At 42.4% G+C, this 27,497-nt stretch overlaps 1 protein-coding gene across 1 annotated transcript in view; it reads left to right on the top strand.

Annotated features, from left to right (window-relative positions):
* The first annotated feature begins 522 nt into the window (after positions 1-522).
* The window catches only part of LCP2 (lymphocyte cytosolic protein 2), a 39,723-nt gene continuing 12,748 nt past the window's right edge, over positions 523-27,497 (top strand). The window contains exons 1-10 of the mRNA XM_066612911.1: positions 523-744; positions 8,909-8,971; positions 9,980-10,026; positions 21,136-21,201; positions 22,040-22,071; positions 22,718-22,755; positions 23,673-23,859; positions 24,932-25,020; positions 26,122-26,188; positions 26,414-26,470. Coding sequence (XP_066469008.1) covers positions 661-744; positions 8,909-8,971; positions 9,980-10,026; positions 21,136-21,201; positions 22,040-22,071; positions 22,718-22,755; positions 23,673-23,859; positions 24,932-25,020; positions 26,122-26,188; positions 26,414-26,470 — 730 coding nt within the window. The 5' untranslated portion in view covers positions 523-660. The remainder of the gene's footprint in view (positions 745-8,908; positions 8,972-9,979; positions 10,027-21,135; positions 21,202-22,039; positions 22,072-22,717; positions 22,756-23,672; positions 23,860-24,931; positions 25,021-26,121; positions 26,189-26,413; positions 26,471-27,497) is intronic.

Below are 27,497 nucleotides of genomic sequence, written 5' to 3'. Positions count from 1 at the left end.
GTATAGTCCTGCGGTGATTGAGTAGACTGCACCACCTCAGGCTGTAGGGTATATGTCACGCTTTTGATACTCCCGTGCACTAAAGAAGTACTCCCTGAAAATTAAAGGAAAAAACACCTGAGAACCTCAGGGAGAAACGTTCTGACCAAGAGCACTTCCTGCGGTGCTATTTTCTATATATGTGAAAATTGTTTTATGCAGGGCAATCTGAAGTGATAGAACCCTTTCTCGTATCTCAGCATTTTATTACCTTGTTTTGTTGTGTGTGTAGAACAGCTATCACTGGTGACCACTGTCTTCCCTTTACATTAGACAGGAAGATAGCCATACCTGGTTATATCATTTCTTCCTCTTTATCTTCAGCCTCCCTTTTGCAACTAGGCGTGGGTTTCCGTGTTTATTTCAATTCAAAAGAAGGAAGTGGTGAAACTGACTAGCTGGCTGACAAGTTTTCTGAGAAAGAAGAAAGACAGTTTCATTCACTCCGGAAGCTGTTGCTGCCTTCAGTACATTTGAAGTACAGCACTGAAGAAAGCAACAACCTTGGGAATTTAAGTGAATTTACTGCATTTGCTTGGTTGCCAAGTGGTCCTGAAACTTGGATTCTGGCCGTATTGACATGCACAGATTCATAATTGGCTAGGCAAAAGAAGAACCAAAATGGATTCACGAAACATTCCCTATCCCTATCGGTCAGAAGTGGCCAGATGGACCCCAGATGAATTGTCAGACTACTTCAGGAGGGTAAGTTTCATTTTCCTGTTTAAGCTTGCTGCCATGGGTACTCCATTTCTTCAAAGGGGAAGACAAGATAGAAATAATGTGAACAAATAATATTTTTCTTTAATGGATGAGCAATTGTGTAGCTTGCTGTCATAGCTTTAGAAGAAACTTTGGGAAGCCATTTCTGACAGCCATTATAACTTTTTCTGAAAGTGGTACAGAATCAATAGAAACTGTGTTTCGAATTCACTAGCCTGAAAGGATATATTGTCAGATGGTTTGATGCAGCCTGCCTCAACCCATTGCCCATTCGTCCCATTCATTCTGAGTCCCTAAATTCTCACTCTCATCCTTGCTTTTTCTATCAAAAGTGGATTTGTACGCATTCTACAACTTGACTTTACTGTACAGTACTGTAGATTCAGTTGCATACACTGAAACTAAATTAATGTTTAAAAAAGTTAGTTCAAGTAAATTAAGAACTACAGCACAATTCAGGATTTTATGTGTTAATGCATTAGAAAATAAGAAGACAATAAGAAGAGTGACTTGATGGGGCAGGTCCCACCCACACTAGAAGTAAGAGGTTTACTTACTGATCTGCTGAAATATTTATATTCTGCATTTCCATTGTACCTAGGGTATATATGGGGTGTATACCTTGGGCATATATTTCAAATGCATGCCTGGGGTGTGTAAGCCAAGTTACCTTACAACAAATGTAGAAAATGATGAAAACAATTAATTATAAATGAGACTTTAAAAAAAAAAAGCAACTAAGAGGCAGCATAAATTTCATCATAAAAAAAATCAAATCTAGGGAGATAAGAATTTCACGGCATCAAACCACGGTTAAATGCCTTCAGAAGATGGTGAAAAGGTCTTTGCAAGATGGTGAAAAAACATGAAAGAAAGAGACAAGAGAACAAGAAGACAAGAGAGAGAGAGTCCCAAAACCAAGGCACAGCCACACACAAGGTCTTCTCAGGCATTCCAACCAACCACAGATATCAGAGGGACATGCAAGAGGGCCTCAGTAGTTGATCTCAGTGGGTAGATATATATGAAGGAGATCATCCTCTAGGCTTTCTTTAGGTCTTCTAGGTATACTAGGTGTTATATAGTGGGTCCATGCGAATAAAGGAAGGCATAGAGATAACAGCTCAATACGTTTATTCCATCTTCAGAACAGGACCTGGCAAAGAATCTGAATGAATCTAATTCAAGGCAAACACCCCTGGCTTTTTATAGTCTTTAGTTCCCCCCAGACTTCCCATGATTGGTGCAGTTGAAAAATTAACTAGAGGGCCATTCGGATGGTAGGATTTCGATCCACCACCCAATTGGCCAGCCAGAAGTCTGGGCCAATCAGTTATGCAGGATTTCGATCCTGCATAACTTGCATACATAACACTAGGGACAACACAGTACAAAGGCGTATCCTTCAACTTCTGCCCAATAATGTTTCACACTGAATTTATACGGGCAACCCTATCTTAACTAAATCTCTGTGCAGAGCTGCTGTGGCACCAGCACTGGCTACACTGCATCCCACTGGATATTTTCAGCTGCTGGAGGTTTCCTTGGGGTAAGTGGACATTTGTCCCCTTACCTGGGATAAGCCCCAGCAGACACTATGGGTCAAGACAGACTTGAGCCAATGATATACCTGATGAAAGTCCGAGTTGATCTGTGTAGGCGGATTGGGCCCAGGAAAGGGGTTAGGATTAAGCATGTGCAGCTGCCCCTCCCATCCATCCCCAGGCCTGATCTGCCTCCGCCCCATCTCCTCCTCATTTTACCCTTACCCAACCCCCTCCACACCCTCAACCCACCCCATTCTGCTATGTTCTGCTGTGCTGCACTGTCGGAAAGTGTGCTGTTCCGCTGTCAGACTGTGTTCCACTGTTGTAAAGTCCTGTGTGTGCTTTGGGCCCAAATCCTAAACCACTTTCCAGCACTGGCATAGTGGTGTCAATGGGATGTGTGCTGCACCCTGCAGTTGGGTGGCACTCATGGAGGCCTCCTCAAAGTAAGAGAATGCTTGTTCCCTTATCTCAGAGCTGCATTGCCTTTATGTTAGTGCTGGAAAGTGGGTTAGGATTGCACCCCTAGACTCCTAAAGTTCCAATTATTTTAGGGTCTATGTATGATGGCTGATGGGATTTTCTAGCCATGTGAAACAGGTTTTACTAACAGGGTCTTGAACCTAGTTCTTTTACACCATAAGGCCGTTAAGCACTGCTCAGGCATTGATGTTCCAGTCCTCCAAAATTACAGCCATCATTCTACATGTCATTTAATAATAGCACTATGGCCTCATTAAAATCCAGCAATGCCTTTACCAATGGCAGATTATAACTAGGCCCCAAACCACCCTACCCAGTACTCTTTAAAATCTTTCCCATGGCTGGCACATCTGGTTGAGACTTCTTGGAGTGCCACAAGCCCTACCAGCCTTGCATGCCTGACCACCCCTGTCTGTGCCTGCCATCTGCTCCTGTGTGACCTTATTGGGAGTCACTGGCTGCTCTGCTCTGCAACTGGACCATTAACTCCCAATCAGAACATTCCAGGTGAGGAATGAAGGCAGTGACTGCTTGCTGCAAGGGTGGCTTCACAGGTGGAGCCTAGTAGACCACTGGTCAGAGCCCATACTCATGCCGCACAAATGCTGTCACTAGAGTCTGGCATGGACTTGTGTCAAGTCCTGTTCTGAGACTGAGAGTCATCACATGTGCACACGTATACATGCACATTTACCACCCACAGAATGAATACATCATTCCACTCCAAGACTGTTTGGGCACTACTCTTATGGAGAAATCAAAGGCAACCTGTGCTTTGACACCCAATGGCACAGAAGGAGGGCGCACCTTCCAAGAACACTCTTGGAAGAACATTTCCAAGAACACTTCCAGACTAGATAGGAAATTCTTGGAAGCACTGAGGGGTGAGTGCTAAAGCACCATCCTCATCCTGTGAATGGGTTTTGTCAGAGGTCCCTGGATAGAGGCCTCTGAATAAGCCTATTACAGGTGGGGAAAACAGAAAACGGGAGTGATTCAGCTAACATGTGAGGCAGTGAGAGCATGTTTTTGTCCACCATGTACCATGGTAATGCTTACTGGGCAATTATGGAAGAACAGGAGCAACAGTGGACCATTCTCTTCTTCCCCCTGCACCATCTCCCCCCCCCCCATGCCAGGGCATCTGGGAATTTTTAAATGGTAGATTGCAGGGGGGGGGGGAATGAAGAAACAATTCATCTGGCTGCAAAGAGGAAATGAGTTCATAAAAAGCCAGTCATCTTCCGGAATGATGAAATTATTCTTAAAGGACGATTCAGTAACAGCATGACTGAGAGGGAAAAACTAATTAAAAGTAGTCCTGAGAAGTTGCAATAGTGCTCTGTCAGTTTGCACTGGACAGGCTGGGGCTGTAATTGCATTTTAAGTTTTAAAAACATCACATATCAAGTCTGGGGAAAAATGAGAGGAAATGGAAAATTCTGCTATGGAACAGGTTGGCAATGTGGGGTCTTAATTTGTCATATAAACTTTGTTCACTAACAAATGATGTCTTTTTCAGAATAAATGGCCATAAGTACTGTATCATAGCTGGGGAAATATCAGGACTCAAGACAACCTGCCTAGAATGAGCAAAATGTTAACAGCTGGGAAGAATGGGTTGTGGGAAGAATTCAACTCTGATTCAGCTTCAGGTTCTTCATTGGGAGATGGTTGGATTTACCTCTTTGGGCTGGAAGCCCTGATGGGAAAGGAATAGAACTGCTGCCCCAGAAGTGGCTAGGAGGCCTAGCTGACTTATTTGCTTTTTGTTGGTCTGGGTAGAGGTCATGACAGCAAAGAACATGTGTCGAGTTTATTCAGGGGCTGGAAAACAGATTCCACTCCAGAACAGGATCAGTTCTCTCTGAATGTTCTCTCTGTCACAGTGTGGAGGGCCTGGAGGGACTGATTGGTCCAGGGATCTCACTGGTCAAGAAGAATTTGGTTCATGAAAGGAATAATCCACTGTGCTTGACTGCCTATATCTCAGTGGATACTGCTTCATTAAGGGAGAAACCATTGGTCAGTGGTAGGCTTAACCCCTGGCATGTCTAGAGAAAAATTCAGGCATTTCTCTAGGGCAGAGAAAAAATCCCTTCTGAAACCTTGAATAGTTGCTTCCACCCCATGTTGACAATGCTGAGCTAGATGGGCCAATAGTGTGACAGGCATATCTGATAAAGCAGCTTCCTCTGGGCAATTGTTTTGTTGGGTAACTTCAGCACTGTGGGGAGGGAGTTTCTATTTTGGAACCCATTATTGCAACCTTAGTTAGAAAAGAGAAGAAACTGCAGGAAATTTGGGGGTGGGGTGAGGATAACTGTCATCCAAAAAGAGAGTTCATTTCACTGCAGTTTAGCAGAAGTAGGTGGTCATCACTTTTGACACATGACCTCTGCTTCTTTCTCTAATGGACTGTTCCTATATGCATATTGCGCATGTCATCACGTAAGAACAAAACCAGGGGTATAACTTATGGGGGCCAATAGGAAGGGCTAAATTGGTTTGTGTCGGGGCTCTGGCTTGCACGTATAATTAAAGGCTCTCCTCCTTTTTTACACATCATCATCATAGTTATATACAGTTTTTCAACACACATTGCTTTTTGGCTGTATCCTAATATTTTGCAGCAGCTCATTTCTTTACTCAGCGTGTGGTCAGTCAGTGGAACTCCTTGCCGCAGGATGTGGTGATGGCATCTGGCCTGGATGCCTTTAAAAGGGGATTGGACAAGTTTCTGGAGGAAAAATTCATTATGGGTAACAAGCCATGATATGTATGTGCAACCTCCTGATTTTGGAAATGGGCACCAGGGAGGGCAAGGGAGGGCACCAGGATGAGGTCTCTTGTTATCTGGTGTGCTCCTGGGGCATTTGGTGGGCCGCTGTGAGATACAGGAAGCTGGACTAGATGGGCCTATGGCCTGATCCAGTGGGGTTGTTCTTATGTTCTTATTGCATTGTGCTCTGAAATTAATCCCAATGCAGCAGTGACCAGTGGCACTGTTGTATTAAGCCAAACAGCACACCAAGGCCATGTTAAGTTGTTTGGTAGCTTTGTTACAGAAAATGAAGAAAAGATGAAAGCACTGGCAGCGACCTTACACTGCTCTTTATCTGCTTTTCAAACCTCAGGCAATTTTTAAGAACTAAAGAAAGGCAGAGTTCTCAGTGGCACAAGCTGTTCTTCCTGTAGCCTAAACAGATGTATAGATCAGATGCCAAAATCATGTGACACTTGCCAGTGCTGAAATGGTGCCATTTTGACTGAACCCTTAATTTTCTTCTATATATTAACTTCTCTGTGTTGCTTTTATTAGGGTTAAGAGAGGTTAATTTGTCTACTGAGATTTTTCATGAAAGTAGGTTTGTTGATTAGATGAGCAATTCAGGATGCCCTCCCAGTGGGCTTCCAGACTGCATTAGTGTTCTTTGGGTCTCGGGTGAGTTTTGCGCATGTTCAGTCTGGTTCCAAAGCACCTTTCAGTCAAGGCAGGGAAGTTTTTTGTGTCTTGTTTCTGTTAAGAAGGTTGCAGTAGGTAAAAGTTCTTTATTTACTGGTTTGGTCTCTTTTCTGTTTCCTCCACTCTGCTCTTCCTTGCTTCTCCTCCTCCTCCCTTCTCCCTTTCTGCAAGGGTCATCTGGGGACAAATTAATGAGAAGCAAACTGAGAAAGGACTGGAAAGATAAGACAGCCATGTTAATAGTGTTGTTATTTTTAAATGTTAGGTCACAAGTGACTAGCACAGGAATGTGTGGGCTTGTAAAAATGTGGGCTATTAGCTTTTGAGAACTGATTTCCCAAGTTGTTCTATAATGTCAGTTTTAGGACAGTGATCCAAAGGCAACTACACTGGAATGTATTTCAGAGTCTCAGTTTCAGTGTTCAGACATTGTAATATATGGTGGTGGGGTTCTTCCCCATTTGAATACTAGTAGCAATTGAGAATCTGGAAAACGGTGAAGCTGTTTGAATGTGAGAACGCACTCAGCAGTCGGCTGGGTGATTTTGCCCGATCAGCTGCCGACAGGGTGAGTGTACTCCAACAGCTTCCCGATGGATGAAGTATTTGGAGTGCATGCTCTGGCACCCCCTCAATGGTGCCCAGGGCAAGCGCCATGGGGCGGTACACCTCTGCCTCCATGTTCTTCCTCAGGCCGTCTATTGGACATACGCCACTCATTTCGGTGGCTTATGTCTGAGGAGAGAAAAGGAGAAGGGAGGTTTAAAAAGGGGATAAAATCAAGCATGTATGACTATTGCAGAATCAACCTCCACCCTCCCCCAACACACCCCTGGTTTTCCCCCCAAATGCTCTGTTCTTCCCCACCCTGCTGCTGATTTACCTGCACTGGGGGATCTGGGAGGGCTGGTTCCAGTCACTATTTCCAGCAGCAGCTAGATAACACACAACCATGCATCATCTTTGTCACACTCTAAGTTGGGCTGCGCAGCCTAGTGATAGGATTGGGTTGTAAATTTTGGATAAAACCCAACATAGATTTTTCTCCATCTATTCTATTTGTCAGGTGAACAAATGTACTTTCTTAGGAAGTGACTGTGATTTACCAAACTGTTTTCCTGAATTCATACTTAATTGTACTACATTCAACCTTTAACAAGACAAAAGGTTTTTCCAAACAGAATGTAATTTAGGCTAGATCCAGTGATTTTATCTACAACAGAAATCAAGCATTGCTTTGTATATGCCCCTAAAATAATAAAATTTCCTTTGATTTGTTGTTAAACGATACGTAAACACTAAAAGGAAGCAGGCTCACCAATTTCTCTTGAATTCAAGATTGGAGCAGGGGAATTTTCAATTGCTTCATAACATCTTTGGGCTTTTCATACTATCAAGCTGTGCAAATATGAGTCTGCGTTTTGTGGAAACTTCTACCCAAATAGCAATCTTGGAAACGGAGAAAGAAACAACATATATTGTGATATTAATCTCTTTCTGTACTTTGTGATCTAATTAACCATTCTCTGCTGCGAAAAGCTTTTCACTGGTTTGTTTCAGTCAGTTAGGCCCTAATGTCATCTCTCTGACAAACTGTGTCTCCCAAAACTATTTTTTACAAATTACTACTGATGCAAATTCTGTTAAAACCAACACATCTATATTGATGAAATTGTCTCCCAGATTATTATTCAAAATTGCAATCCTATGCAGATTTATCAGAGAGTAACAGTGCAACCCTATGTTTATCTACTAGAAGTAAGTTCCACTGTGTTCAATGGGGTTTATTCCCAGGATAGTGTTATATGCTAAAGGCCCTATCCTAGCAAGCATGCATATTGGTGCAACACATGCTACACAGGTGCTTGCCATCACAAAAGTGTCATAAAGCACTTTGCAACAGCATAAGCAGTTGCTTTCGCTAGTGTGAAGGCTTGCACCGGTCCGCACATGCAAGAAGAAGGAGCAATTCATACTGGGTGGAGTGAGTTCCATGCTGAGCAGCGGAGGGGAAGGGGACAGGTGTGGGGAGGGGTTATAACAGGGCAGTGGAGGGCAGGGAAGGGGAGGCATGGGCAGATCAGGCATCCTGTACCCTTCCTGGGCCAGATCCGATGAGATGGGTGCACGCAGACTTGAGCCAGAGATATGCACAGGTCTGAGTAGACCTGTTGTGTAGGATGAGGTTTTCCCCAGGGCAAGCAGTCTCTTACCCTGAGGAGAGCTCCAACCTGCAAAATTCCCAGCGCTGGCCCTACTGCATTAGTGCAGGGGAATTTGTGCTGGATCAGGGTGCAAGGTCCTAACCTAACCCAGTCCTAACCAACTTTCTAGCACTGATGCAGCCACAATGTAGACCCAAGGTAAGGGAACAGTTGTTCCCTTACCACGAGGAGATCTCTGTAACTGCCCCCCCCACCTCAGGGTGCAGTGCATGCTCTGTTGGCATGGCTGCATCAGTACTGGAAAGTTGGACAGGATTGGGCTGTAAGTCTCAATAAAGTTGGTGGGGCTTGCTTGTGCATAATATCAGCTCATATCTCATTTGTACAGAGGCTTTGCAACCTATAAGATACATGCTTTGCTTTATTAAAAAAAATACTCATAAAGAGGTTTTTCTGAATTACCCAAAATGTCTCTTTGTTTGCAGTTGAACTTCAAGGACTGTGAGAAAGTTGTCAGAAAAAACAACATAACTGGACAAAGATTTCTGGTAAGATTTTTAATGATCTTGCGCTTTCAGAAAATGGCAGTTTGAATGAAAAAATAGCATTAAGAGAGGAACAGATTTATGGGGAAATGATGGGTGACAAGGTAACGTGACTAGAGGGTAAGTGAGAGCCTGCTTAACTTACACAGGAAACTGTTTTACACTGAGTTTGATTGTTGGATCAACTAGGGCCCTAGGATCATCCCATGGATGGCATCATGTTTGGATGCAAAACCCAGGTGCAAGTGTCCTGTCCTCCCCCCCCCCCCCCCGAATAAGCCAAGTAACTTTTCTTCTGAATCCATGAGTTTGGAATCTTGCATGTGACTTTTGAACATCTGGTTGGAAAACACATGTGGTTGTCTGTATCTGTGAGTTTTAAATCTTCAGAGGTTTTGCAGGACCAAAACATTTACTGCCTCAGAAGGACAAACCCTTAAGGGGAAACTCCCACCACTTTCTGCAAGGAAGTGCTGCTGGGATACTTGCAGACACAGAAAGACAGCCAAAGGATGGCTGACAGTATCAGAGGAGGGACTAGCATGGCTTTGTTCACAGATAAACCCTCAGAATGGTGTGAATGTGTAGTTGCAAATATCAGATAGGCTAACACTTGTTATTGTTATTGTTATTGTTATTGTTAACCGTATTAACTTACAGATGTGACATGGATGTACATTACTACACATTTGCTCTGGGCTTTGGTCAGTAGTGTCAGACTGGCAGCCACTCAAGAGGGTTTCAAATAGGAATTTCCCAACAGAGGTGCTCAGGATTAAATTTATGACCAACTGCACACAAAGTAGAGGCTCTGCAACTGAGCTATGCCCCATGCCTGTCCTGCAAAATATGGACTCAATGCAAAGTGAATCAGTCATTTTTAAGCAGAAGGCCAAGTCCTAAATACCATTCTTGCAAAAACTTTTGCACTTTCAGTTTTACTTGATAGCAAACAGGAATTACTGCATGTGACCAAATGTTGTGTTTGTGTGTCTGTTGTTTCTGTTTCAGAATATGTCTGAAAATGATATTCAGAAGTTTCCAAAGCTAAGAGTGCCGTAAGTAAAACTGATGATATAATCAGATTTTAAAATAGATGCGTATAAAATGTATTGTGAGGATGATCAGGGCAAGCTGGCAAAGATTCCAGTTCTCAGATGGATAAAATCTATTTGCATTGCCCACACACCTCCCAATAAACCCTGACTCAAAGCTGCAACCCATCAACAGGTGGTTGGAGATTATCTATGCCAACCTTGAACAGCCAAGGCAGCTGGACTACACTGACTCCCTGAAGCTGGAAAGCCTTGAGCTTTCCAGTCCAAGCCTGAGGGCTGAATCTAGAGTCTTGCATTGGGCCTCCCAGTCAGGAGTGGAGCTGATTTACTCGGCACCGGCTAAATAGTTGGCACAGAGTAGAGTAGAATGTCCCCTTCCCCTGAGGAGCTGCTGGTGGCTGCCTGGCAGCCATAGGATGCAGCAGCAGCCATTTTGGTGCATCTGCCCCTCTGGGCACCAGGCAGCTCTGGATTTGGCTATAAATCCCCATAGGGATTTTTACAATTACAAGTTCTACCAAGAATGCCTTCGTTCCAGGTAGAGTCCTTCACAGTCTGATCTCTTTGTGGCTGCATTCACCTCCGCCGCATAGCCGATGACACTCCTTCACTCTCCTGAAGGTGGTCATCTTTAGATTCTCTCACCAGCTAGGATGGCGCATCTTGTCAGTGCTTTCTGTAGCTCTCGGATACTTCCCAGTTGTTCTTTCAGGCTTCGTAGGTAGCAGCTCTACTATTCAGCCAGACCTCCTGCCCAAATCTATTCATGCTAGCAATATAAATCATTCTTATGTGATCCAAATGTTAACTGTGTCAGCATGCAGCATGAATGAAAAATCCTACCTAACTCAAGCAGCCCAGTGTCTCCCCTGATTGTCCTCCTTGGAACGTTTGCATGCACAAAACATTTCCTGGTCTCCTTCCTTCATAGTCCATGTGTGTGCCCAGTGAAAGCATACATAAAACAATACTGATAAGTATACTGTAGGAACCGTGAACAGTAGAAAAGCAGCCTCTTCCATTTAAAAATAGTAATTCTGTTCAGATATTCAGATAACTTGCAAAAAAATCTTAAGATCCCCCCCCCCCCCAATTTGGCCACTTTGGTGTGTAAGCCAAGAGCAGGAACTTCTGGCTGGGAGGAAATGGAAACAGACGTGTGGATCTTAATGTACAGAGGAAAGTGGAAATATTATCAGTGTGAAGGCGAAATTGTGTGGGCTATGTGTGAGTTTGATTTTGGACTGCAGGTTGTGGGGCATGTGCTTGGTATCTAGCCCACTGTCATCTCTCACCTGAGAGAAAATCAGATTTCTATTCTGGCAAGAGCAGGATGGAGTGGGTGTATATATTTTTGTAAACTTCCCCTAGCCCCTTTTGTGGTTTCTGGTTTTGTCAGTACCTTAGCTTGAAAAGCGAATCAGTTTTTGCTTGGCTGTTTGTTTTTTTAACATTTCATTTTTTAAACATATAAAGTATGTACTATTTCTGAGGTTAGTCTGTTTTTATAATGGATCTATTCAGCACAGTGAGAGAGTGATATGCATATAGTACTTTCCCCATTGTGATCTGAAGGCTTTGGAATGTCTTTCCATCTGAAGTGCACAAATGCTGTTAGCTAATATTTGCTATTAGATACGTAATATTTATTAGCATATTTGTTTCATCAGACATTCGGGGACTGAAATGCACCATTGCAGATCTTGTTGATTAATCTTTGAGGTTTCTTAGCTGTATTTCTTCTTGTTGCCATTATTGGTTTTAAAGAACTTACAATGCTTGGAACAATAGAGAGAGTGAGAGAGACCAGGAAATGGCTCTCTCATATCTTGAAAATATTATCAAGATTTGGACATTTTCTTTTCTATCATTTGCAGCTGATGAGTTTCTATGTGAGAAATTTATTTCTGGCTTATTTCTGGCTACCATCTGCTTAATGATGTCACTTTCTGCTTTATGATGTGATGTCACTTCTGACTCTCAGCAGGCACCATGAATGCTAACCTTGGCCATCTGTGTGAAATGAGTTTGACATCCCTGTTTTAGATGTTTGTTAGAAATATCCTAATTCCCATTTTAACTGTTTAAAAAGTGGGGGCTGAGAACAAAATGTGGCACTGTATTGTATTGTATTCAGAGCGCGATACCATAGTCTTTCGAGACTGAAGGTTGCCAACTAGGTTGCCAACTATTGCCAGTGCCTAAGAGAAAAGTTCCTGTTTAGGGCTCCAGGCGTGCTGAGCTGGGGGTGGGGGAGATATTTCTAGGTTTCCTCCTGAAATAGTTCCTCATTGTGCCATATATAATGCTAAGAAGCTTAGGTTTGGGGCTGGCCACCAACCCTGAGCATGTATGTGATATTGCTTTGCAGTCAGGGATGATGGTTTGGGAAAGGGAAAGTATCATTTTCTTCCTCTGCTCCCTGAGACATCTGTGTCCTCTGTACTGTGCAAGGAGAGGATTTTTTCAACCTCATGGGATATCACTCTACTAACCCCTTAATCCTCTAACAGTGGTTCTCACACTTTTAGTAACGGGACCCACTTTTTAGAATGAGGATCTGTCAGGACCCACCTTCTGGAAGTGATGTTATGACCGGAAGTGACATCATCAAGCAGGAAAATTTTTAACAATCCTACCCACACTCAGTGGCATAGCTAATGATCATGTAGCCCGGTGCCAAGCTCAAAATGTTGCCCCGGAAGTGATCACAACCGGAAGTGATGTCACTCCTGAGCTTTTAATAAAGTGAAAAATGGGAGGAGCTTGCCACCCACTTGCTCTGCTGCTTACCCCCAGTCAGTGGCATAGCTAAGGCACTTATCTGCTACCTGGGGTCAAAGAAGGTTTGTAGCCCTCCCAAACAAAATCAAATTTAATTAACTAAATAATTAAAAAGTGTGCCCCTGATTTTTTTCAGACATTGTGCTGTGGTAAAGAGAGATGATTATTCTCCCCCTGCTAAATATAAGAGGGGCACCACTTGAAAAAGTGCCTTTTTGCCCAGTTAGCAGGGGTAACGATATTATGATACATGGAAATGAGAGCTGACTATTAACACCTAATTGGTTTCATGCTGTATCATGATAACATGTCATTGCAACATGTCAATAACATAATAACATGTCATTGACTCAGAACAATCACTCATAGGTCAGTTTTGAGTTAAGAAAATCCACTTTTTGTTCCGTAAGGCAGTTGTGTTTTCATTTTCTGGTTAATTAACCATAACGTTTGATAGAATACAGATATTCCAATGCAGTTTGCTTCATTGTATTCTGAATTAAATTACCTTTCCAATGATATATAAGATGATGGTATTGTTCATACATACCAAGATTTTCACAGTTTTGGTCACTAGTGTTGAACTCAGCTTGTTCCCCCCTAAAGCTTGATGCCCGGTGCAATTGCTATCCCCTGGACCCCCTTAGCTATGCCACTGCCCACACTTACCCAAGAGTAAGTTCCATTTACTATCATTGTTAAAAGCATATACAGAGTAGCCTGTTCAAAGTACAGATCTGTAACATTTCCCCAAATGCAGTCACATACCATGGCAGCATCAAGCCTAATATATTAAAAATAAAACATTGATATGAATGGGGACCCATCTGAAATTGACTTGCAACCCACCTAGTGGGTCCTGACCCACAGTTTGAGAAACACTGACCTGCTAACTTTAAGGGCTTGAACAGGTCAATTTCCTCTTTCCCCTCAATCCATTTTCCTCTCTCTTTTTCCAGCTGGGACCCTCAATGTTCCATAGCAAACTTGCTCTCAACATTCTATAGGCCCTAGAATTTCCCAGGTTCTTCTGGACTGTTTTGAACTTTTTTCCCTTCTAAATTGCAAACTTATTTCTGCAGCTCTAGGAAGTTCCCTGAATAAACAGAAAGACGATATACATAGCGCTTCCTAATTGCCCCCATAAGCCATACTTTTTGTTCTGTTCCTGCATGATGCCATACCCATTATTTTAGGTCCATTTTTTTTAGCAATAGCCATCATGGTTTTAAATAACTTTCAAGCATCTTGAAGAGATTTTACCTCTTTTAAAGCTACTATGAAAAGCAAAAAAACAAAAACTCTGGAGTATTTGAATCTGAGATGTGAAAGCAGATCAGTAATAGAGGCCGCTCACACTAACATCCTTTAGAAGACAACTCTTATTTTGATTAACCAGTTCTGTCTTCACTAAGTCCAGCTTTTTTGGAATGCCTTCCTTATGGAGGTTAGGCAAGCTCTCACCTTGTATGTGTTCTGGCTTCCAGCCAAACAATGACTCTAACACTGCTATCCTATGCATGTCTAATCAGAAGCAAGCCCCATTTAGTTCAATGAGTATTAGTCTCATGTAAATGTGCGTAGAATTGCAGCCTAAGAAAACTCCTAAGCTGACTGTAGCAGCTGTTTTAAACTGCATCGTTTTTATTGATGATATTTGAAACTATTAATTTGAATAGTTTAATTTTGTTACAAGAAAAGACAAGAAACCTTTATTGGCATGTTTAAAATACAAACAGTGTAAAGCACAGAATTGGCTGGAGGGCAACATAAATCAAACAGTTCACCTTCAACCAGGCCTTGCTGCATCAATTCAGCCATTTGGGACCAACATAGTAATACGTCTCTTTATAATCATTTTTATATAATGATATATAAAGAACCCCACCCCCAGAAAGCTCTTCATTAACCCCACCGAGTATGTATGTAATTGTGTTCTGATCATCCCAACCCCAGATAGTGGCCAAGATTGGTGCTAAGTAGCACATACGAAGATTTTGGTATAGTGTGCAATGTAATAACATGTGGGAAAGAGTTTCTAAATTTCCCATCCTACATGGGCAAACTCTGTCTGCAGTTGGAATGCCTCTATATCTGCTAAATAACTGCTCGGATGGGATGACATTGCATCTTGCTAGGGTAAACGCTCTCCGTTCTTGGGGGCATTCCAAGAAGTCAAAATATTTAGGCCTCCTTCCAGGTAGAATAGCAAGATGGAGATGTACTGGAGAGCAGGTTTTGTGGGCATTGCTATAAAGGTCCTGTTGCTCGATGTCAAGGAGCCTTTGTTTCAGGGTTCGTTCAGACGTAGGCCTGCCCTGCGTCTAGAGTGCCTAGCAAGTCTAAGGAGAGCCCCATAGAATAGATTTTCTAACTCAAAAGAGCTAAGCCTGGAAAGAGAGGAGGATCGGGTAAGAGGCCCCAAATCAGGCTATCTTGATCTTTTATTTTGTTTGTGATGTTCTTTTCAAACTGGTTTGCGTCTTTTACGAGAAAAGCAAGATAGAAATTTTTTTAATGTAAAAAAAGCAGTCAGTATTGTTAGCAATCTACCTGCCATTTTTACCTCATTTCAGAATGATTAATGAAAACAAATTTAAACTGGACCCAACAATTAAACCTGCCCATGTGAGAGGGAGGTGAGAAGTGTATGAGTAATATTTTCCACCACAGCCTGCTTTTATCCTTAATCGATCATGTCACCCCTCCCCCCACCCCATAAGTAAGCACTGTGGTTTTTACACTTCCTTCCTTACCTAGCTGCAGATTCACAGGCCTAGTGCTGGAAATAGTCTAGAAAAACGCAACACAGAGGAACTGCCTTCCCTTTTAACGTATTTCATAATTGAATCCATTTAAGCTCACTTGCTTGAATCCAGGTACACACATGCAGGCTGTGTGCACTGTCGCCATGGCCAAATAATTGGTGATTGAAGTGATTAGTGGTTTAGGGGACAGGAGAGGATAGATGGATACTAAATCTAGCACATAGCCCTGGAAGCTTGTTTGGGTGGTGTTTCCATGGCTTCTGTTGTCACATGGGTTCTCATCCAGCTAGGGATGCATTCTTTTTGCATAAGGCCCAGGGCTGGATCAAGGCTCTTGTATTCAGCATGTAAAGTTACATACAAATATTATTTGAGGAAAAAACATCTTTTTTTAGCCTAAAAAAATCAAGATGTAGCTAAAGGTTGCTGAAGTGCAACCAAAGTCAAAAGCTATTTATTATTATAATTTTTAAATCCCCTTTCCTTCTTCCAACAAGCCCTTGTGTTGCACCTGGATCTCTTCCCCAAGTTTATTCTCACAACAACCCTGTGAGGTGCATTAGGCTAAGAGAGAGCAGCTGATCCAAGGTCATCCTGTGGCTGAGTGAGGATTTACCCTGAGTCTTCTTCCTAGTCCAGCATTCTTGCCACTATATAACTGTGGTTGTCGGACAGCTATAATATAGCTATCTGTATCCAAATCGCCTAGAAAATATATTAAAAAATGGGATAAATCAGGACTATAGAATTGTACCCAGTTATTCCAGGTTCAGGCCCAAGACACTTGGAGAATACAGTAGTAGGAATAATAACATGATTAGAAAGAAGAAGAGGAAAAAATAGGAAAAAAAAAACCTAGGTCAAAAATGTGGAGGTCTCCTAAAACATGTACTGCCTTCTCCTTTAAATGACCATTGTGATTAATTCAGGATACAATCCTATACACACACTTGGGAATGTCCCAATGAATTCACTGAGACATCTGAGCACAAATGCATAGAATTGTGCTGCCATTCAATACAATAATAGCAGTTTCGGACTGCCAAATGTCCAAGATTTTACATATTTTTGCAAAGCCCAATGTGCAGAAGTGCTAAGTGTCGAGTCAGATGGGGTCATCCATGTTCAAATCCCCTTCAGCCATGAAGCACACAGGGTAAATTTGGACCAATATCCTTCAGCCTAATTTACCTCTAAGAATGAGGAAAACTGGGAGGAACCTAGGCATTCCTGAGTTGCTTGGTGGATGTTGCTTGTCCTGAGTTGCTTGTCCTGAGTTGCTTGGTGGATGGGCAAGCTGAAATGAAATCAAGCCTTTTTGTGAGGATATGCTATAAACACACAGCATCAAAATAGTGTTGTGCAGAGGTTGTTATTGATGTATGGAAACAAGATAGGGGCTTTCCTTTGATTGTTCCAGTAGAAGTGGGTGGCATGTTTTAACACATTGAAGAAACGCTCCACATATTGAAGGGATTTTCCAGATGGCGCCTGCTCAGATTGGCTGCTGACAGTTAGATCAACACATGACTCACAACAGTAGCAGAAAGTGTTGTCCACACAACTGCTCATGACCCACTTCTAAGCCTTGAAAGTTGGTATCTGACCTTGGAAGAAGATCAACTTTCTCAAGTGAAAAAAGTCTCAGGGCTAAACTATGCCAAACTAAAAATGTTTTTTTGTATTCTTTTTAAAGTACTATATGCTGCTTACCCTATTGTGTACAGGGCACTAACCCTGTTGTGTATCTGTTATATAATTGTACTACCTATATTTGAACTGAAATGACAATAGGTTTTTTTCATTATTGTATCTTTTGTTTATACTGTTGGACAACTCAGGGCCCAATCCTATCCAACTTTCCAGCACCAATGCAGCTGTAATGCAGCCCCAAGGTAAGGGAGCAAACATTCCCTTTCTTTGAGGAGGCCTTTATGATCCCCCCCCCCATCCAGGATGCAGGGCACACCCTATTTGCTGGTCACCTTTTTGGCCTGGGCAGAAACCCCTTACCAGAGAGCCTAGACAGAGAGTTCTTAAGATGATCTTCTGTTTGGGAGCAAGTCTCTCAAGGGCATGGTGGCATCCCAGCTCCAGCTTTTCCTGGGTTCAGCTGGGCCCTTTCCAGTCTGGCTTTTTACCAGAGTTTTGGATGAAACTGCCTTGGTTACCCTGATGAATTACTTGTCCCAGGAGAAGTTGGTCCTCCCATATCTCTCAGTTGCTTTCAATCTCGTTAACCATGATAACTTTCTGGGCTGCCTGGCAGGGATGGATTTAAGTGGCTGTGCTTATTTGTGCAAGATGGAGTCAAAAAGGTGGTGCTGGATGACTTCTCCCGGCCTTTGACTTTTTAGGTTCTACAGAGTTCACATTTTTCAACCATGAAGATTTTCTTTTTGCCAGTCTCTCTCCCCTTTTATACAAATTCTTCACTCAGGACAAACTGATGCAAGCCACTTTAGAGTCCCCTCACTCAGAACGTTCCATGGACCTACCAGATGAAGGGTCTCTTAGAAGGCTTTGAAAGGCCCCTGGAAAAGAAGTGTGAGAGCCCAATCCTATTCAATTTTCCAGTGCCAGTGCAGTTGGAATGCAGCCTTGAGAAAAGAGAACAAATGTTCCCTTACCTGGAGGAGGCCTCCAAGATTGCCCCCCCTCCGCAGGATGCAGCACATGCCCCACTGGCACAGCTGCACCCGTGCTGAAAAATTGGATAGGATTTGGCCCTGAGTGTGCTTCCTCTTCCATTCAGTCCTGAGGCCATCACAGGAGCTTGTCTGTATCTCAGGGGATTAACACAGGAAGACACATTCACCCTCTGGATTGAGACAATCTAGTCACGACTGTGGGTTTGGCAAGGGGCAGGATGGAGAACAAGCTCCCTCCCATTTTAGCCACAAACCCATCATGGAGGCTTTTGCTGGGCTGAAGGGAAGGAAGTGGCAGGTTGCATGCTTCCCTTCAGTCACCCAAACTTCAAGTTGCAGCCAGCTGAGTTCTGTGCTGTTCTCTTGTCATGAGCAAGTTTAGGGGAAAAGGCAAGGGTTTTGTTTTTTGTTTTGGATGATTTTTTCTTCCATTTTCTTACCCACTTTGGCCAACCACCCAATTTCTCACAACTTTATGTTTTCTGAAAGGGTTACAAATCTGAACCACAAAATACAAAATGGTTATGTTTTCTGAAAGGGTTTCTGGAGAAAAGTTTCTTAGGGGCTAATTCTATCCAACTTTCCAGCGCTGATGCAGCCCTGAGGTAAGAGAAGAAATGCTCCCATATCTTGAGGAGGCCTCCATGACTCCCCACTATGTGGCAGGATGCAGCACATGCCCCATTGGCATGGCTGCATCAGTTCTGGAAAGTTCAATAGGATTGGGCCCTTAGTATGAACAATTTCATGCAAAATATTTGTATAGACACAAATCCTTCCCTCTCCAGAAGTTCCAGATTCTTCTCTGGTGAAAACCTTTCAAAGAAAAAATGAAACCACCCCATTATCTAATCCTTAGATAAATGGAAGTAAGTTACATTGGAACTTGTTTAAACTTCAGGCTAATCTTTCTAGTAAATATGTTGAGGAAAGAAGAAAAAGCAGAACCTGATGTCATTTATTGTCAAACTTGATGTAACTTTAAACACGAACCTTCCTTTTTTCCCGTTTATTTTAGTCAATAGCATGCACAAGGAGTGGGGAGGGGGTACTAAACAGGCTGAAATCATGTTTCCATGTGTCCTCCCAGAAGCCATGGCTCAGTGTACAGAATCTGTGCTGCTGGATTTTATCCAGTGACCAGTATGCAGTTGTATGTCCCAGTGCAATTTGCATCCACACAATGAGCCTGAACCAGCTCTGAGTGTGTGTGTGTATATAAATGTATAGCATTTATAGTTTACAGTGGAACTTGAGGGTCTGAGCACTGTATGGAAAAGGAAGTTAGAAGTTCTCCTTGTCACATGCTTGTGCGTAAAGAGAATGTCTAGGCTGCAGCCAATACTTTTAGGACCCAAGTGATAGGCTTCTTCAGAGATAATTGAAATGCACACTTTATTGCTTTTAAGTATGCATGTTTGCTCATATCTTGCTTCTTTGGAGAGTTATGACCTACTTGTTATTCCTTTATAATTTCTTTCTTGTCTTTACAAATAGAATGTGCTTTAAAAACTGAAGTACACTCTGCTAGTAATATTTGTGGTACCAATCTTCTAATTACCCATGCATTATGCAGTACTGTTGCAGCATTAAAATTCTGAACAATTAAGACCAGAGAGACTGTGTACGTTTTTCTTGGAATTATGCATTTCTAATGCTTTTTAGATAATCAGCAACCCAACCAGGAAATGCGAGATAGAAATATGATGGCTGAGCCAGATTCTGTAGTACAACTGCAAACTGGAGGCGGAACCTTTTTTTAAAAAAAAAATTAAAGGCTTACTATACACCCCTCTATCTTTTTTTTTCTCCAAAAGATGAGTTCCTCACAGATCAATCTTATTATTTTCAACAAAAAGTGCCACAAATCAGTTTACCTCACAAAAAAATGAGATGATCCCCTCAACTCTAGAGTTCACGATCTAAAAAAACGACGTAAGGGACACTAGCAAGCAGCATTAGAAAATCGTGCTGGGATGAGTCGGGAGAATAGTGTCCCATTTGCTAAATATGAAAGAATCATCACTTTAAAAGATGCCTCTTTGCCCAGTTAGCATACCAACATTTTAATGGAAAGGCAAGTAACTTTCTGAAAAATTAAGAACATAAGAAAAGCCCTGCTGGATCAGACCCAGGGCCCCTCTAGTTTTGCTTCCTGTATCACACAGCGACCCACCAGATGCCTCAAGGAGCGCACAAGACCACAAGATACTTGCCTTGCTGCTGCTCCCCTGCATCTGGCATTCTGTGGCTTAGTGCAGCTCTGGGCTACTTGGATCAGCACCACCTCTTTAGGTGGTGCAGATCTGCTTAACCCCATTGGGGCTGCTGTGGCATTACCCAGGGTAAGCAGAACACATTCTTCTTGCCCAGGGCTGAGCTGCAGTAAGCCCCAACCCTGCTCTGGTTATGGGGCAGGCCAGCCAACCTCCCAGTTCCAGAGCAGGTAAGGATTGGGCTGCCCCCTCTATACCAGGGGTTTCCAAACTTTTTGGCCAGAGGGCTGCATCAAATATCTCGTGCGGTGTTGAGGGCCAGAAAAAAATTTAAATATAAAATTTAGATAAATAAATCAGAGATGGAACTTAGATGAGTGAATAAATGAATGAATGGGCTCATTCATTCAACCTCTCTGGCCCTCAGAATACCCTCCAGAGCATAGCTGTGGTCATGTACAGTTGAGTGGGCCAGAGGCTGGCTGCGGGCCGGATAGAGGCTTGTTGCGGCCTGCACCTGGCCCCCGGGCAGGGGTTTGGAGACCCCTGCTCTATACCATTGAAATTAATGGAACAACAAAAAATACTTAGCTTTAATTGGAACTTATCTGTAATGCACTGCAAAGGAGATTTTTCTTTGACGAATGTCTGTTTGTTTACTAATACAGTGTTCTTTTTTTTAAATTTTAGACTTCTCAGCAAGTTAAGTCAAGAAATAAACCGAAATGAACAAAGAAAAACTTTATTTCCAAAACGGTGGGGAAAGTAGTTTGGTGTTTTGCTGTTTTATTACTGTGATTTAGTACAAATGGTTTAGTACATGGGCAGGGAGAGCCAAGAATAATGCAAGTTTGCTTGAATGAGATCCAGTTAGAGAACTGTCAACCTTGGAATCATGAGAACTATAGTTTACATACCTAACAGTGCAAGCCTATACATGTTTACTCAGAAGTAAGTCTCATTGTAGTTACTGGGGTTTTCTCTCAAGTAAGCATGTATAGGGTTTTAGTTTTAATTTGTGTATATAAAAGATGGTGTTCATTGCTGGATTATTCTCAATGTAAGTAGCAAAAAATACTTTAAAAATTAAGAAAACTGTAACCCTACCATAAAGGCTCACACCAGAACAGGAATCCAAATATTGAAAGGGATTTAAAATTCCTAATTACAGTACTGGGATTATTCAGAATACTTTAGAATTAAGTAATTAACAGCACAGTCGTACAGGCAAATGGTGGAATAGGGCACAACAGGCCCGTGAGGAAGTCGAGATTGGCAGAGGCTTCATCTGCCATATCCTATCCTTCCTCTCTGACCTTGCAGTATTACACTACGCTGCCTAGATTTGCGCCAGCTATATAGTTGGTGCAGATCCAAGGAGCCCCATAGGGTAGATTGGGCTTTACTTGGCATAAGGGGGCAAATGTTCTCTTACCCCAAGTAGACCTCCAGCCTCCTCCTCTAACCTGTGCTGGATATAGTGCAGGCCATTCAGCCTGCTGCACCAGCACAGGTTAGGACTGGTATATTTATGGTAGTTTTTCATTAAGAGATGAAATATACATTCACTCTTTTTTCTCCCTCTTTACTGCAGGACACATATGCCAAAGGTTCAAGAAACTATAGGTAAGTGTATTTCTTTCTATTCTTGAGTATTCTTTTGGCCAGATATTCAAAAGTTATCTTGAGTAAGGTCAATGTTGTTGTATGCCAGATCAGCTGGTATACATCATTCCCAGCAGGTAGGCTAGCCCTGACCTTTCATTGCTGGAGAATGACAAAGAAGATAGGGAATACTGAAAAAACTAGTCTATCTGAGCCTGTAATTGTTTTGTAACAGCAGTAGTCCTATTTTCAAACTGTCACAGCAAACTTTGAATATGGAACTGTTTTATTTTTGGGTGCTTGTTTTTAGTAGTTTACTTTGCCATTTTAAATTGTAATCTGCTCAGTGCTGCTATGGGATTAATGGAGTTTGTGCACTGATTATTTCGAATGTTATGATGAATTGCTTGAAATGTGATTGTTATGTATTTTATACTGTGTTTTGTGATTATGATTTGCTATTTATTCTGAATTCTTGTTAGCTGTCTTAAACTCTGGTAAGGCAGGATTCAAATCTTTTAAATAACTAAATAGACTTAAGGGTAATGTGTGGGGTGGGAAGAAGGGAATGTGTGCATAAGCTCTAGATGGTGAAATTTTTATGTCTTTGAAATGCATACCTTCCTTGTGTTAAGAAGCTCACTATTTTTAATTGCCTTTCCCATAGACTTGAGACCTGACGATTGTGATGTCTGGTCTTCCTTTGTAAGTATGTTTTAATTGTCAAATAGGTATATGGCTGAATGGCTACTAGGAGGAAGAGGAAAGTAAGACAATTTTTGATGGGAGAAAATGTTGGTATGCTCATAAAAGGTCCATATTAAAAATAATATTTAATTTTTTGTGCACAGTGAAATGAGGGGACGTATACAAAATCCCACAAAATCAAAGGGAGTTACAATTTTGATTAAACCATCCGGTCAATTTACGGCGCAATCCTAATCTTTGCCTCCACAGCCAGAACTAGTGTTCCGGCGGCAGAGTGTGCTTTGCGATGTTGCAAACATTGGTACAGAAGTGTGTGCACTGCTGCCGCAGACGCCAAAGAGTACCCCATGTGTGATGGCAGTGAGAAGCCTTGCCAACATTGATAAATCGGTGGGGTGAGCGGAACAGGGTGGAGATGGAACGGGGTGGATGGGGGGGAGGTTCAGGTTGCACAAGGTGCGAGCAACTTGCGTTGGATTCTATCTCCTCAGAGCCAGCTGACATGCCCCCTTTGTCTGCTTGGTCCGAGGAAACCCTTTGGTGATAATGGGGTTTACTGAGGTGTAAGAGAAAATGTTTTCCCTTTCCTCTCCCAAGTTTCTTGATCACCACCACCACCATAGCATGCAACACAGTCTGTTTTGCTGCAACTGCATGCTGTGGAAGGGAGAAGGGATAGGATGGGCTGTTATAGTAGCCAAAGATGTTACAGAAAAGGAGAGTACATTAGTGATGATAAAAGGACTGTTCACATCTCATAAGCTTGTCCTAATAATACATTTATATGCCCACCCTAATTGTAGAAAAGAGTTTCTTTGCAAATCTTTTTATCATCACAATTTTAAAAACTCTCAACAATGGAAAGGCATTGGTGTTTGAAGTTGTTTTGACAGGGCAGTGCTTTGGTTTGGCAGGATGACAGTGATGACTATGAAAGCCCAGATGACCAGGGACATGGAGATGGTGTAGACTATGAATCGCCTAACGAAGATGGTATGGATGATGAAAACGATGGAGATTATGAACCCCCTCCATCAAATGATGAAGGCACACACCGTATATTTCCTTCAACACCACTTCCACCACCCTCAGAATACATAGGTAGTCAGCTTTCAATCTGCTTTCAAATATTGCATTTTCAAAATGTAGAAATTGTTGGAAAGTAGGTACAATGCTGCATGCAGGACACTAGGCGGCAGTTTATTATCCAGGAGGCAATGACTCTTAGGCTACCTGTCTCAGACCTTTACTCTTGTCCTCATTGACCTATGGAGGGTTATCCTTACCTGACTTTCTTCCTCCCTCTCTTCTCTCTCTCCTCCTGATCCTCCAAGCACACAGACTTCTCTGCATGAACTTTGACCAGCCACATGGAGTCCGCCATACCATGAAGTCTCACACAGACATGCAAAGGGAATAGCTCTAGGATTCCCTGTTCCAGGTCTAGGACCTGTACTCTCAACAGAGATGTACATGTTTATGAACTGAAAGTAATTTTGAAACCTTTTTACTGCCTCTGCTCTTATTTTGTTTTTAGTAGCAAACTAGCAAAGGTTGGCACAAAGCAATTGGGAAAGGGGTCTTCAACCATATGACTCTCAGTTAGACCCCTTTTCCCAACAGAAATAAATATGTGAGAAATGCGTGACTTTGGGGAAGAAGTCCATACGACTTTTTTGTTGTTTTTCTAAGGAGCAAGTCTAATCACTACTTTTATGTATTCATTTATAAAAATTAAGCTGCTTCTCTGTCAAAAACACATAAAGCAGCTCACAATTATCAATAAAAATAATTACAATAAGAAATACAAACGAGAGGAACAGCACTAAAACAGTTTTTAAAACAGCACACAAAAAAATATCTGCGAACCCGGGGAGAATAAAAGGGTCTTTGCCTAACACCTAAAATAAATTTTCTAATTGATTTCTTAAAACTTGATTTAAAATTTAAGAGCTTTCATATGCCCTATCCTATGTAAACCACCTGAAAGCTAGAAAGCTACTGAAAGCTAGAAAGGTATCCTGTATCCTGAAAGGATTCATTTAATGTTCATTTTTAAATGCTCTCTTAAATATGAATATATAATGCAGCATTTCAGCAGGATCAAGCAAGAAAACGGAATGTGTTGCTATCTGTGTATTCATCTGTCTGTGAATGTCCTTGTTTCCTTCAGACAGACCTCCAAGCCTTCAACCTCCTATTCCACCACAACGACCTGGATCTTCCCCTGTACCAGAAGCAGCTGGCGCCAGAAGCACTAGGGTATTTCTTTGTTGCAAATGTATTGTTTCCTTCTGCATTTTTTCTTCTGAGAATTAAAAGTGGGGCCCATGGAAACTTTGGGGGCTCTCAGGCTTTGCATTCCCCCCCCCCATTACATGTGCATCACCTATCCCCCATCTGCCAGGAAGCCAGGCAGGAGTTGGAAGAGGGTTCTCCTTGGAGCTTTTGATGGAGGAACAGAGAACTCATTCACTACTGCCCAGAAACTGGAGAAAGTGGCTGCCTGCCACTGGAGAAACCCCTGCCACATTCTGGGCAGAGCAGAGTTGTCTGCAACTGCTCCCCCCTCCACAACCCTTAGCAAGTGTCCATATGGGCTACTGGGTGATAGGAAGTGGAGGGCAAGAGACTTTCTTCCTCTTTCCCAGGAGACTTTCTTCCTCTTTCTCAGGTATCATTTTTAAATCTCCAGATTCCCATCCCCTGATCCTGCACTGGAGATAGGTCATCTGGGGATTTTAGAATATCACTGGAAAAACTGGATGATGGTCTGCTGCTGTTGTTCCATCTGGTGTTGTTATCACCCAGAAAGCCACAGGATGTTTACCAAGTAATGGTGGAAGAGCAGCAGCCAATCTGTTGCAGGGTCAGGTGCAGTGTGGTGGGGCATAGGAATGGTTCCTTTCAGGGCAAGGGCCCTCAGATTGTGCCCGACCAGGTCCCATCTGTGATACTGCCCATAACTGAGTAAATAGCAACCCACATCTGATTCATGGGAAACTGGTATAAATCTTCCAGGGATTTATTATCCCTGTTTCTGAAACTGTCCCTTGATGTTTGCATTGTATTCTTGTGCAGTTGCCTATAGGGTAGCTTCAGGTCAGTATGTCAGTCAGAAGAGATGGGCAGGAAAAATGAGGATTTTTTTTTTTTTTCAGTACACAAGTATAAAATTGTGCCTAAACTAGGCATTGTTTCTAGTTTTTTCAGAAATTGACCCAGATGTAGAAAAGCTTTGTAAATCAAGGAAGCAACAGGAAACTTTGTATCTCTGGGATTCCTGGATTGGCAGTTGTGGTGTCTTCAAACCATCTAAAGTGATCTCAGTTTGACTATTTACAATTTCTGTTGAATTAGCAGCTGCCTGTTATCAGTTCTTCAAGCAATAATGAGAGTAACAAAGAAAAAAACATGAAGTTCTTTAGGCGTAAGTGTCATTATTTACTGTTCTTTATAAAATGGCATCCTTTTGCACATTCTTTTTTATATCTGTCATTCCACCTTTTCTATAAATGTTCTTATTGATCAGTTGTTGACCATTTATTCATTTATTACTGCAATTCTAAGCAAATATTACTTTATACTAAATCAATTATGTGAATTTATGTGCTTTGTTAGCATAAAGTCTGACATGACATTGGTTTGATTCCAGCTCAGGCACCTACTGTAGACAGAAGCAAAAAGCCCCAACTGGATCTGCCTGGAGGAGGTGAGAGTATATCTGTGGCTGTAAGTTAACGGCTAACATTGTTTGCCCAAAATGGAACTGGGCATTCCATTTTGCAAATAAGAATTGCAAAATAAGAGAGTCATGGCCAAATATGTGCTGTGAGGTATTATTACAAAATGGGTGACTGAGGACCAAATTAGACATTACGTACAGTACTTTAAACTGTTTTTAAGAGATGAGTTTAAAAGAGGAAATGGATCCGAAGTGGGCCTTTGAAGGCCCCAAGCAGCTGCAGAGGTCCTTTCTTGCTACAAGAGCAGGCCACGTCATGGTGGAGGTGCTGTGGGAGACAGGGTAATTCTTTTTTGAAATTTGCATGAATTGCTGCTTTGTGAGCAAATAGTAATTCAGGGGGTACTTTTCAGCATGAAAACAGTGAGAGGAAAGAATTAACAACACAAGCCTACTCAGAAGTAAGAAAGTAAAGATTGCACGCATACACACACACACCATGGTGGAACACATTCATGTACCAAATTGGGCAGGGCTTCCGAGAGGAATTTTATCAGCGGGTATAAAATTTTTGGGAGGCCCTTTTGCAAAGGGGGGGTGAAACAGAGTAGGGGAGGGTGGTGACGGGTGAGCAGAACGGGGGCAGGGAGGGACGAAGCAGGGTGAGGGGAGGGTAGAGACAGCTGGAAAAGTCTTTGGAGCCCAAATCTACCCACCCATGCGGCATCAGTAGTGTTCAGGCATCCCTAGTTCTGGTAATGTCCCCAGCATCCCATACGGGCAACAAGTCTGAGTAGGTAGGAAAATGTCAAATCCCAGGAAATTTCTGGGCCCCCTCCTTTGGCTCCTGGGCCCCCCTTTTGACTCTGGGCCCAGGTACAAATTACCTCTCCTAGGCCCTGAAATTGAGCCCATGCCACTGTTAGAGACTTTAAAGGACAGTTTCAGATCCACTTCCTGCTTTAAACCTGTCTACTACAGATGGAGTTAAAGGAATGTCTGCTTTGACCCTGAGACCTGGAAAGAAAGGATCCAGAAAAGTGCTATAGGCTAT

The sequence above is a fragment of the Tiliqua scincoides genome, chromosome 2 (genome assembly GCF_035046505.1).
Source record: "Tiliqua scincoides isolate rTilSci1 chromosome 2, rTilSci1.hap2, whole genome shotgun sequence".
In the NCBI taxonomy this organism is placed as follows: domain Eukaryota; kingdom Metazoa; phylum Chordata; class Lepidosauria; order Squamata; family Scincidae; genus Tiliqua; species Tiliqua scincoides.
The sequence above is the reverse complement of the archived record's forward strand: the minus strand, read 5'-3'. Positions and strand labels throughout refer to the sequence as shown.